The 13,456-nt window shown below is 41.3% G+C and overlaps 1 protein-coding gene across 1 annotated transcript in view; it reads left to right on the forward strand.

The window, feature by feature from the left end:
- ctnnal1 (catenin (cadherin-associated protein), alpha-like 1) overlaps positions 1 to 13,456 on the forward strand; it is a 48,104-nt gene that overhangs the window by 21,714 nt on the left and 12,934 nt on the right. The window contains exons 2-6 of the mRNA XM_072369947.1: positions 4,217 to 4,406; positions 10,150 to 10,337; positions 11,133 to 11,252; positions 12,463 to 12,552; positions 12,776 to 12,946. Of these exons, the coding sequence (XP_072226048.1) occupies positions 4,217 to 4,406; positions 10,150 to 10,337; positions 11,133 to 11,252; positions 12,463 to 12,552; positions 12,776 to 12,946 (759 nt within the window). The remainder of the gene's footprint in view (positions 1 to 4,216; positions 4,407 to 10,149; positions 10,338 to 11,132; positions 11,253 to 12,462; positions 12,553 to 12,775; positions 12,947 to 13,456) is intronic.

The following is a 13,456-nucleotide window of genomic DNA, read 5'->3' on the forward strand; positions in this document are numbered from 1 at the left end:
TGCAGTGTGTTGTTGTACAGATGTGCAAGTTGTCAGTTCCATAGACAGTGGTGCAGCCCCCCTACCATCAGAGATCCAGGCCTTTTGAACTTAGTGCTGATAACAAGCTGGATGATTCTTTACCGCAGTCTATTGTAAGCGATGAACTGTGTTCGCAGGTGTTCATGCAGTGATTTCCATGACAGAATTGTGCCTTTTTATGAAGATCACGGCATTTAGTACTGTTTTTTTTGGCTGTGTCCCCTGCTCACAATACACAAATGTTTTTCATTAAATAGAAAAAATGTCTCACCTTCAACATCTGACATTTTTTAATAGGTTTGTTTCTGACTGAAATGTTGTTTTAAGAGATTTACAAATCACTGCATTCTGTTTTTCATCTACATTTTACACAGCGTTGCAAATTGCTTGGTGTTAATGTCTTAAAGTAATGCCGGCACTCTCGAACGAGATGCTAAACCTCCCTTTTAATTTCCCTTTACCTGGTCTTGTGTCCAGTTATTTCCTTCCCAAACATAGCAGTGCTGCAGCAAAGTAAAAAGGTGCCTCTGCAAACATGCACACAAACACTCATTAACAGAAATTAGCTGTGCTGTCGCCCCACACGAATGCCTCTTTACACCATTATACTCACACATAAAGAAATTCTTGAGTTTGATTTGTAATGGCTAATTGTCACGTTTCTCATATAAGCTAATCTAAGTTTTTCTGCTTTGAAAAATGAGTCTCACTTTACGGCTGATTCTTGTCAGCAGGCCGAGTAAAGTTTAACAAAAAAAAAGTAGGCCAATGTAACACTCACCAAACAAGCAATTATTGTGATGAACATCCACAATGTGTGTTTAATAAAAGTCCCAGAGGGGCCTCCGGGAGCAGCTTGTTTCACGTTCACTTTTGTCCTGCTAGCTTTGAAAAGAATTCTTTGTTGTACTGAACGAACTGATTGATGCAAACATGCAACCAAGTCTTTTTTTTTTTTATTTTTTACACATTTATACATCCAAACAAATCTCAAAGGAACAGCAAGACAAATGGAAAAAAATCTAACTTTTCTTCTCCAAGCATGCTCTTTCAGTGAATCTGAGTCTGTGGCCCTGGGAGGCGACCGCAAACATTTCCATCTTTTGTTACCCTCTGATTTATAGTCAGCCACTGTGACCTTGAGGTGTTAATCTAGATTTCCTGCAAACCACTGGTTGGCATTGGTTAGCGTATTGTGTTACTGACATTGAGGTATTCATGCCGGTTTTTACTCGTGACCTTGTAATTGTCATCCTAATTATGCACCACAAAGAGAGGAGAGGTGGACTGTTGGAAGTCGGCTGGTTGCATACCAAAGAAGTAAGAACGAAGAAGCGGATTTACAGTCTGTGGGTGGACGAGCCGAGACTTATGGTTCAGCCATGAAATATGACATTTTTGGTGCAGATTAAGCAAGTCACATATGCTGATAGATTATTTCTGGTGATAAGAGTGTGTCTACCTTGCATTGTGTGTGTGCCACAAGTCAAACAAATTTTTGTTCCATCATTAAACTTTTACAAATCCGATTCTTTAAAACATAAATCATGCATTGTTCTCGTCTAGCCTGCAGTCTTCCTATTTGTAATTATTTATGTACTATCGCAAAGAAATTCGAGGCGGTAAAAACATTGTTGCTCAGCTCTGTAATTTCCTTAAATGGAACTTTTTCTGAACTTTTTTTGAAAAACCTTTCTGACTCTGAAGTGTATGCGCACTTTTCTCTTTCTCTGCCCAAAGTTCCATTGATTCATGCACAAACACAAAAGCCCCTCCTATGTGATGGCACTGTATCAATATTATGTTTTCACCACCCTGCTCTGTTCCTGTTTGCACAGCCCAGTAAATGTACCCACCTAGTAATCCCTAACAGAGGAAATCCCAGCCTGGGGTTGTTCTCTGCTCCCTCTTTGTAATTGTAAGGGACTTTTTTTCCTCTCTATTTGCTTTTCACATACCCACCATGTTAAACTTGTTAAACTAACTTTGCTGTCGTCAGCTGCAGCGATGTACGAGAAGCTTTTTCACACAGGAAGATCTGTAGTCAGGTGCCTCTTTTTACCTTTTTTTTTCTCTCCCTCTGTGTTTCTGTCTGTCTCTTTCTCTTCTTCCCCTCCATATTCTGTAATCTGTCCTCACACTCACAGGTTAGCTTCCTCTCTCGTGCCCTTAGATGCTTGCTTTTGGGTTAGTCGCTTCCTCCATGTTCATCATTGTCACCATTTTTCCTCAGGGAAAACATGCATGGATGTTTGCATTCAGACATCCATGCATGTATCCTGCAGAATCAGAAGAATGAAAACAATTATTAGATCTGTTTCGTGATGTGCAGTCTATGTATGACACAGGTTTGATTCAATTGCCAGGCTGTATAATGTCCAGCCAGCCGGCGTTGGTGTTTTCTAAGGAGTATCCCACCCTGTGTGGATGAGTCAGTGAAAAACATTGAACTGAGAAAATAAAAGCAGAGTGATGCATAAAATGACAAGCCACAGACTAAAAGAAGTGCTTAATGAGCATTTCAGGCTGTGTCATGATCTTGGTACAGAAAAATAGTAAAAAAAGAGACAAGCAACAACTTCATTTTGGAGACGTGCAGCCATCAGATGGATATGGACCGGGTTTTGTGGAGAAAGAGAATGTGAGCGTAGCTGGATACAGCAGGTTCTTCTCTCTCTGTCACTTTCTCCTCTTCTCAGTCACGCACATTTGCACAGGGGAGACTGCAGGTCTCTGTCCTGGCTGCTGTCAGTAATCTGGATAAAGAAGGTACTGCTAATAAACGCATGGGTGATAGATTTATAGGATGGAAAAGAAGGGCTGTTATTGAGGATTGATTTTGAGTCCCTGTCAGACATGACATATGTAACATTAAAAGCTTTGTCCGGCTGTGAAAGCAATTTTATTTAATCATTCAGAAAATAGGCCCAAATTTAATGGTCCTCACAGCTTTACCTGGCTCAGACATTGCCATTCCTATGTGATTTGACAGAAGTAGAATAACACCAAAGTCCTTTTAAAGTCTTGAGTTTTCCTCTAACACATTTCGATAACAGCTCATATTAGCATGTCAAGTGCACTGTGATTGTGCACAAACTGGAATCAGCTGGAAGTGCCACTTTCCTAAATGTTTAATGACTAGCTGTGCAGAATATTCTTCTTCATAATCCCTCTTGATTGAGCTTTATGACTTATTAGAAGTGCTGTCATCCATTCCTCTGCTGAGAGTCAGCTCCGGTCTCTCTGCGATGATTGGGGAAACTGTTAATAAGGATGATGTTTGATGGACAGTTTAAATATGGGTCACAGGATGGCAGCTTAGAAAGTTTGCTGAGTCAGTCTGATTTAGACTTTGGTACTGTGCCACAGAGTAAGAAATCACTGGATTTACCGTCCAACTTTTGAAAAAAAAAAAAAAAAAAGACGACTCCCTTTTGCTCGTCTTTGATTGGTCGTTAGAAAGCCAAATGTTTTTCAGACCAACATAACAAAGAGATGTCCGCGACTTAAACCCCAATGTTGCCCACATTGTTTTGTGTGCATAATGAAAAAGTCCTGTGTGTTCACACATTCGTCTGAGCTCAGCACAACCAGCATGTGTGTTTTGAAAGCCACAGAGGCTTTACTGCTACAGGTTTCCCTTTGTGACCACCTACAGCTGCGGACCAATTAAAATCACCACCCACCACTTCGAGATCCAAATGGTTTAACAAATGCACACATACCCTCAGTCTAGCCTACAATGATAACAGCTGGGGAGAGTAGAAGCGATCAATACATAATTGATGATAATTGTCTCTGCCTATTCATAATTAATAGCCTCAATTACCACTAAAAGGACACACCTGAGTTCTGTGTGTGTTTTTCTCTGTGCCCAGCGGTGCACTGTATATGTCACAGAAGATGTGCATGCATGTCCAGCTGCTGTGCTCCTCGCTGTTCCTCTTTCACACATTATGAAATGTTGTGTGTGTAGGTTGCAAGTAAGCCCCTCTAACACTCATAGCGGGTAAACCTCATCGATGTATTCACTGCATAATGTTGTTGTAGAGTATATTTTTATGATTTTGGTTTGGCAACAGTGCAGACATATGCAGATAACATAGAAAAGTAGCGGTCTCTGAGTTGCATCTGAATTTGTTGTCTGATGCAGATTTCTTGCTTTCCTTTTGTCTGTCTCCGTGCTTCCCTGCAGATCACCACTCTGATCAACCATAAAGACAAGCCAAAGAAGTCTGAGCGCACCCTGGCAGCCATACACAGGGTGGGTCAGGCAGTGAGCGTGGCAGTGGGGCGTTTTGTTGCAGTCGGGGAGGCCATTGCCTCAGAGAACCAAGAGCTGAAGGATGAGATGGGTCAAGCCTGCTTCGAGGCACGCCGAGCAGGTAGGCACCTTCAGCTGGACCTTATTAATCCGTGACATTTTGTCAATATTGCTGCATTTAAACTTAAAACAATGTCGCGTGTTTCTCTTTTGGAGGCATTAGAGTGAGTCCCTCTTCTTAGTGGATGCTGTAACTTCCTTTTGTGGGCACAGACTTGGCTTTATGATTTTATAAATTGTCCACAGACTGTGTGTTGAGCCGATCGGCCAGTAAGCTGGGGCTCTATCGGCGTTTTGTTAAGACAAACTGTGACAGTTTAATAACGCATCAGGCGTCACTTCCAGGCTTCATAGTGTTATCAAATTTGAGAACATTTTGATTCGTCTGGACAGCCTGGCTGTCGAAGAATATTACCCCAGAGGACCTCCAGACTGCTCTTAAGACATAGCTGTTATTAGGCTGGAAATAAAGGCTGAAAACAATTCAGGGGTGCTGTATAGAGGAGGGAATAAGTGTGTCTTTACAGGCATGGGAAGCACACAATAATGGACATTTGATGGAAGGTTATTGGACATTTTTTACACCTGGCTGCTGGTGATATAGAAGAAGCTGCACTCTTTATGATTTACAGTATCTCACAGACGCTTCTTTGTTAGGTTGAGAAATGTTTATCGAACTCATGTCCGGACCCGTCGTTTTGTGTAGGTTTTGTATTGGTTTGAATTTTTTTACTGTGGAGTTCATATAAAGAAGCCATTAACATGCATTCAGAGCGTCTCTCACCACAGAAAAATGCATTATTAACCAACCCGGGCCAATTGGAATACAAAAGAAAATGGGCTAGTATCCAAAAATGTGGTTATCGAACCCTAAGACAGTGAGCTGCATTTACTGCTTGGAAATGACAGCTCTCACGCCGTCCCAAATTAATTTCACGAGACGAGCAGTGAGACTTTGTTTTAACTGAAACAAAACTGTTATATTCTGAAATATTCTTAAAATGTGAAACATTTTTGGTACTTTGCAGCTATGGACTAAATTAAGTCCCTCTCACACATGCACTGCTTTTCATTAATCCGGTGGCAACTGTTGGCAAATGTTGGTGTGCGAATTAACCCACTGGGGTTTTTCCATTACATTTTGCAAAGAAAATCCATCAAGGTCGATCCTAGCAACGCAAACATATCCCTTTCAACACGACACAAGTGTGAACTCCCGCAGTCACATGAACAGACTTGTACGCACGGCAGTGGGTTAATTTGACATATGATCTGCTATTCAGAGGAATTTTGCAGGCGGTGATATTAAATAAATAACTGTTCAAACTCTCCTACATTTTTGTCAACAATAATTAGCTGCAGCACAGAGTTGTTGCGACAAATGAACCAGAGAGAAATGTTTAAACTGTCGTCCAAGCTCCAGCTCCACCATTGACCACATATCAACATTTCAACTGCTCCCATCCTTTGCTGTTTTGTTAATTACTATGCTCTGTGTCTGTTAGCTTTTACACAAATTCGTATGGTAATGGGGAATACTTTCATGAAAAACATGTAACTATTAAAGGAGTAAGACTTCTCGACTGACAAACAGCAGAGGCATGTGAAAACGGTGTCCTCGGGTGAAATAAACATCCTACACTTCTCGAGTTGATAGCAGCTACGCTGCTACTGTAGTGCAATTAAACCCTCATAAATATCACACTGACTATTCAACAAGCTTACAGTGTAGAAAAGTATTATTTACAGCTGCTTCATTACACTGCCATGTTTCATGCGGCCACTGCATGATGTTATACAGCACTTCACGCACCGTCCATTCTCACACAACTTGTGTGAAATATCTGTGGATCTTTCCGTCACATTCACAGGCATCTCTTCATGAAGAGTGCGGAGCGTAAAAAAATCCTTTTGCCATCATTTAAAACATTAATTACACCATGGATGTTATTTATTTCATGTGTGAAAAAAGGGGCTTTAGTCATGATAAGAAACAAAACTTATAAAGCAGCTTATAGTCATTGGTTTGCCCACTGTTCTCCAGAGAAACCACCAGGTAGAAAGTTGTCACTGCAGTGGCAGTGCTCCATCTGTTCTCTATCTGTGTGAATCTCCACAGAATAACTCTACTGGTCATTCATAGTACTGCTGTCATTGTCACTGAGATGCAGATAAGACCACATTTTATAAGTAATGAGTGCAGAAATCTCTGTGATTGTAAACTTTCCACAAATGTTTATTGCAACTTTATGTGTAATACTTCTTCATATCAAAATGAGACCTGAGAACTGGAAACAATATCCCACTGGATAAGAATTTAGACACAACACCGTGATAATAGGTTTATGGCTGGGGAGCCGGCTTGTGTTGCAAAGCATTTAATCCTTGCACAGTGCTGATTTATAAAGACGGCTAAAACTCAGACAAAAAGGGTGCTGGTGGGGCCGGAGAATAGACTGGTGAGAAAATGTGTGCACGAATGTCTGTGCCCATAGGTGAGGCCCAGTAATGTATTTGTGTGTGCACGCATGTGTAAATAGATGTGTGTTGCCTAGTGTGACTAATTTATTCCAGTTCTCACTCTACTCTCTGGGAGGTGTTCTCACAGTTTTCTTTTGTATTTGTTGTTAAATGATTAATTCTCTCATCTCCTAATTCTGTCAATCTTTCAGACTTGTTTTGAAAAAGAAAAAATCATTTAAACCCTAAACTATTAACTTTAAACTTCCTGGGAGAGAGTTCCTGGGACAGATAATGGCTAGTTGGCAAAGAATTGACATTTTTCTGACACCTAGTTACTAGGAGGGACATAATTAGACCAGTCTTCAGCTTTCTGTGCCAAAATGAATGAAATAAAAGCAGTTGGAAAGCACAAGTTTAATTAGATGGTGCACATCATCTGAGTGGTAGAGAGATTCAATGAGGCAGATCAGTGAAGGCAGTCTGTGCTGGATCTCCGCCCGTATCCGTTAAACACGTTCTCACATTCGCATGATTTCCATCTCACTCACTCTTTTGGCCTCAGAGAACTAAAAGAAGTAAAAGATAGCATCTAAAATCTAAACTCATAGCACATACAGCTTGAGTCTTTTAGAATTGGACCACAGATGCAGATGCAGAGCAAAGGGTTGTTTAAGAAAATCTACTTTCCCTCAAAAGGACCATAATTCACAAAACAAACATCATGCTGTCATGATGATCGTAAATATCTTTTTGGAAAGTGATGCAACTTAAATGAGCAGTAGAATTTCAATATGAAGTTTTTTTTTTAATTTCTATGTGAAGGTACACCAAGCTGTGTTGTTGCATGCAGGCACGGGAGCGTAATCTTGTAGCAATGGCTCTCTCATTACCTCAACATTGTTGCCTGGTTAGTTTTTGTTTTGTTTGGCTAAAAATGGCCAAATCTAGTCGAGAGTGGCAGAAATGGATGAAGCAAAAGGTGAGAGACGATGGACCTTACTGGGAGTAACACACCGCTGAATGCAGAATCTGGTCCTTAATGGAATGGTATTCCACCTGAATCTTATCTGCTGGACATTGATTTTTATCAATTTAAAAAAAAACAAAAACATTAATCTATGTTGTTCTTTTTTTTACTTGCAGTGGATGGATTCGTTTAGCATTTGCTTACGAAAGTGGAAACGGACAGAGATACGTTTTAAGAGGCTGATCCAACAGTGTGAACCTAAAGAAACACTATCCTGAAGATAGAAATCACGGCCTTGTACAGCATGCTCCATGAGCCAGGATTTGAAGTTTGACCAGTTAGTGGAGCTGCCACTGAAACACAGCCTGTCGGATGTAATCAGTTCGTCAGTGCTGCTTCCTTTAAAAGACCAGCCAAACCAAACAGACAGCCGAGCTGCATGACCTGATATCGACCTGCCTCCCCCTCCCCTCTCCAGGCTCTTTCCTTTTCAGAGATTTTTCTCCTCCCCTGTGTCGTTCCTAGAGATGTTTTGTTTTTCACCATGTTGTTTTTTACTTTTGCGAGTAAAAGGAAGATGTTTGAAAGAGGGGGGAAAAAAATCCCTTGTGAAAAAGGGTGACTACACCTGAATGTTGATAGTTTTTTATTACATTTTTGGTAGAAGTATTTCTATGAATTAGCGTTGGAATATTGGCCAGCTGTATGTGTGTCTCAAGTTTCTCCCCTAAAAATGGCTCCTGGAATGCACACCAGCTCTGTTTGGGTCAGGTTGGCATAGCCGTCGTACCTCTATGCTAAGTATAGTAATGTTATATTTCATCCTGTCCATGATGAACGGTCTGCCCAAGTTAAGAGTTTAAGAGTGTTAAGAATGGTAAATTGGCAGCAATTGTTGTCTGAACTAACTACACTGGTTTTGCCAGCTGTGCTAAGGGGTTTCTACCAAAAAAAACCCACCACACTGCACCACTTGAGTTTGAATCCCGTTGCCGTAGCTGTCATACCGCTGTGCTGAATGAAGCTCTTTTGGCTTTCAGCCTATCCGGGGCTGTATGTACTCCCTGAAGTGAAGAGTGGTGAATTGAACATGCCACACTGTAGCTTGAACTAACCAAGAAAGTGTTTATAAGATGTTGAACGGAGAATCCATCGTATCCATCCTTCCATATTCTGCCAGTTTGCACTCTTTTTTGCACGTCCACATCCTGCAGATCTTTCTGTGGGGATCCAAAGGCTCTTCGAGATGAGATCTGTGAACCTTCCGGTATATACTTGTTTCCGCTTCCACAGTTGGGAAAGAATAGCTTCTTCAAATTCGATTTTTCCCTCCAAGGAAACTGCAGGGCTTCACTCTCCTGAAGTGACTTATGCTGGCTGATTGTACCCCCCTAATCTATTCTCAGTTTTTGTAATGGAGGGAGCAGTCGAAAAATGTCACTGCTGGATATATAGTGGAACTGAATTTCTTAAATGCACTATAAAAGAAAGCTATGCATACGTATTGTAATGGCAGGATATTTTGGAGTTTTCAGTCACGTATCAGGTGAGACATATTTTCAAAGTTAACCTGTCAAACTCTTTGTCCTGGACACAGATGTGTATACTTTACAACTTGAATTTAACACAATCTACAAAACTATGGTTTATGGTATATTGTATAACGACAGATAAATTGTCCCAGGAGAGATTGCGGTGTGAACGTTTCATCTTACAGTTAAAAAAGGTTATATTTTAGAAGTTTTCTTTGCTCCCAATGAGCCCAGCTGAGGAGGTGCCACAGTAAGAACTATCAATACCTTCTTTACCTCAAATCTCATTTGCACTCCACTGCGTTGTGTGCCCAGTTCGTGATGCACATACAAAAAGCTATTACCTCATCTAGTTCACAGGAAAGTTTCTTCAAAGTTCAGATAACCCTGCTTCACCGAGCTGCAAAGCACAGTTTTGACTAGATAATCCACTGGAGGTATATGGTGAGGCACAAGAGGCATATGTATGTATGATGTAATCAGGCTGATGAAGAGAAAAAAAATCTGTTTTTTAAAGATAATTTTCTTCTTGTGTATTAGCACTTTAATCACAGAAATTCTTTTCCTATTCCCCACTCTGTATATTTCTGCTTTCCCATTACACTTGTGTACCATGCAATTAAAAAAACAGACATTATAATTTTGAGAAGAGAGATGGGATACTATCACTTAATTTAAAATTCAGAATGAGTTTTTTGGAAGAAATAAAACCCATGCACCCCCTTAACTATACAATTTACACAAGGAGTTAGCTGTTTATGAGACAGCGAACCAACCCGGCCAGATTATCGATAGGGCTCCATCACTGAGCCTAAACTGTAGCCTTCTCTCATCTCTTTCAGGTGATGCCATTGCCCAGCTGACAGACGTGGGATCGGTCACACCACCCCAGTCCGACGGACGTGTCACGGTGTTCAGTGACAGGACAGGGATGGTAAAGGCTGCTCGCTTGCTTCTCTCCTCTGTCACTAAAGTACTGGTCCTTGCCGACCGCATCGTCATCAAACAGATTATCACTTCACGCAACAAGGTGAGACACTCAGAAATGAGAATGCACTATCTTGAGCCACGCTTATAATAAGCTCTGTTCCACACGTACTTGCTCTCACAACACACTGGCAGACTCTAGCCTGACTCCTTTATTTCCTAATAGATAAGCACTGGCCATCTGACAAAGTCCTTTGGTTGTAATTGAGGGGAAGCGACCGCATAAAGACACACAGCCAGAAACTGTCTCTCTTGTTCGTACCTGGCTATGCTCTTAGCCAGACGGTGTGATATGGATGAACCATTAGACTGAGCCAAGAATGGAAACAGGGGGCCTAATCATGACTGGTTAGCCTTGTTTGGATAGACAGTCGACAGCCCCCTGTTCTCCATTACTGGCAAACACAATTAGATCCCTTCCTCTTTTCTGTACAGCATGGATAAAAGCTGCTGTGTTTGTGCTGCCAGCTAGCTTATCCTTCTTAAATTAGTAGCTTCATAGACTATTGTTAACTGAAAAGCAGTGTAAGAGATGCTTAATCTAAGGGCTTTATTTAGGATTTCAGTGATGTAATTATGTCACTTTAAAGCATCGATATTGCAAGAGGAAGGAACTGGAATAGCTAAAGAAACAATCCATATGAAACATGTTGCACATGATTGATCCAGTAACTTTGATTACCAGTTCTGTTGCAAGGTAAATATTCACTCTTTGAATGGAAGCATTCTAAATGATGTCCACTGCTGTTTTAGGCCCTTCGTTGATAACCAGAAATACACTGTTATCAAACTAATGGGGCCATTCACCATGCTGCTTTGATCTCCTCATGCATGTCAGGTTCTGGTGACACTCGACCATCTGGAAAGAGTCAGCACCTTCCAGGAATTTGTTCAGATTTTCAGCCAGTTTGGCAACGAGATGGTGGAGTTTGCTCACCTCACAGGAGACAGACAGAACGTGAGTAGCATTTGAAGACACGCTCTCGCATTACCCGCCTCGAAATGGCCAGATCGCCTTGAAAAACTTTCATTAAATGAGAAACCTGCAAATGCTAGCCGTAATTCGCCTCCTCATTTGTGCAGCACTGAAAAACCTGCAGTTGGTTTATGGATTTTGTCGACCAAATGGTGATTTTGATCAACTCAGAGTTCTGAAGCAGGTGGTGAAATTAGACTTGGAAACCTGCTGTAGCTTCACTATGAAATGCAGCAAATTCAGTACAAATAGATAGAAGCATCAAATATTCACACATCCCAGGGATTTCAACAATTAGGTCACAGGGCTTCTTTAGGCTTATTTTATTTTCTGCAACATCTTCTTACTTCTCTACACTGCCGCTTCTCTATTTTTGTTTCACCAACCCATGGAAGTAATGGACAGGTCAGTTGTGACTCGTACTCCTCAGAGATGGTTTACAGCCGACCTGTGCTCTCAGCACTCCATTTTCTTTGCAATATATCAGCCATGCCGCAGCTAAATTTGCTAATAAAACTCGTGCTTGTGGGAAAAACACTCCAGCTTTAGGAGGTCTAACTTTGTACAATCAAAGACTGCTAACCCTACTTTTATGCATACTTTCAGCCTCTGTAGCTAAAGCGCTTTGCCTGCAGAAGTTTGTCTGAATTTCATCGGGGCTTGCGATTTGACACACACATCACGTCTCTCTCTGATGCTTCTCTTTGCTGCTAATGCTCCCTCTCCTCATTTGCCACCCAGCTTTCTTTATCTTTTTTTATTTTTTCGTCGCATTCACTCCCACTTATGCTCTCCCATGCATGCACACGCATAGGCACACATCTTTTTTAGAAAAGCTACCCTCTCCATCTATTGAAGCCAGGCGAGCGCAGAGGCAAAAAAATAATGACAGATAATCACATCGTCTTTGTAATCTATGGCAAAGTGCCTGGAGAGGAGTTGATTCAGCTGCCTTTTTCTTTTGCAAATCCTGTATCTACATAATTCAAGACATATATTTCTATGGGCAATACATGCAGGGTGACATAAACAAGTTATCTTCGTTCATATCCTGTTAGAGTATCTTTTCGGTTGTTTTTTTCTTTTTTTTTATGAGATGACATGTTAAGTTTTACGTGCCCCTCAGACACCTCGAAAGCCCTAAGAATTTGTAACCACTAATTTGGTATGTGTGTGCATGTTTCTGCTGTAGGATTTGAAGGATGAGAAGAAGAAAGCGAGAATGGCAGCAGCCAGAGCAGTGTTGGAGAAATGCACCATGATGCTCCTCACAGCCTCCAAGGTAAACTGCTGGCAGAGTCGTGCTGGAGCTTTGGACAAGGGGTTATGGAAAATGCCCAGCTTAAATATTTAAGGCCCTCTCAGTTCCTAAGTTCCAAGGTTTCTAACATGCTCGGATCAATGTTAATACTTAAGTTGAAAGCACAGGATCCTTGGAAAAAAAAAAATGAAACGACTAGAAGAGGTTACGAGGTTTGACGCTTCACATTGAATTCCTTCCACAGACTTGCCTGAGGCATCCTGATTGCGAGTCGGCAAGGATCAACAAAGACGCCGTGTTCCATCGAATGCGCTGTGCCCTGGAGCAGGTCATTGAGATAGTCACTGAGGCACGGAGCTGTGGAGAAAACAAGATCCTCCCTGCCAGCATTTACAATGGCATCAAAGACCTCAAAGTAGGTTCGGAAGCAAAACTTTAGATGAATGACTCTCGTCTGGTGTGTTGGCCCAAAAACGTAATTCACAATCCTATTTTGCGTGACACTTCTAACTAAACCATTTCCTTTAAAACTGCAAACCACGAACCTTCTGAGGTGAAACCCACTCAACTCAAATGAAACAGTTTTTTTAAGCAGAAATCCTCAGCTTACGTCTTTCTCTGGTGGTCATTGTAGCTGCAGAATGTTTTGAAGAACTTTGCATGCTCCGTGATTTTTCCAGCTTCAGATGACTCAGACAATCAGCATGGAGAAGCTACTCATTTCGCAATGCCGTTAACAAAGTTGGATGAATCACCATTAAACTTGCATCACTCTTACAGACCTACTCTTACCGCCTTTAATGCTGGCTGATGACAGAATTGAAACCTTGTGAAAACACTTTAAGGGCATCTCCTCCACTGAGAGACAAGACGAAGAAAGTATGCTAATGAATGGCCTGCAGATGGTTGTTGCTTTTGATAAATA

This window comes from Leuresthes tenuis, unplaced genomic scaffold (genome assembly GCF_036924035.1).
Source record: "Leuresthes tenuis unplaced genomic scaffold, fLeuTen1.0.hap1 SCAF_18, whole genome shotgun sequence".
Classification (NCBI taxonomy): domain Eukaryota; kingdom Metazoa; phylum Chordata; class Actinopteri; order Atheriniformes; family Atherinopsidae; genus Leuresthes; species Leuresthes tenuis.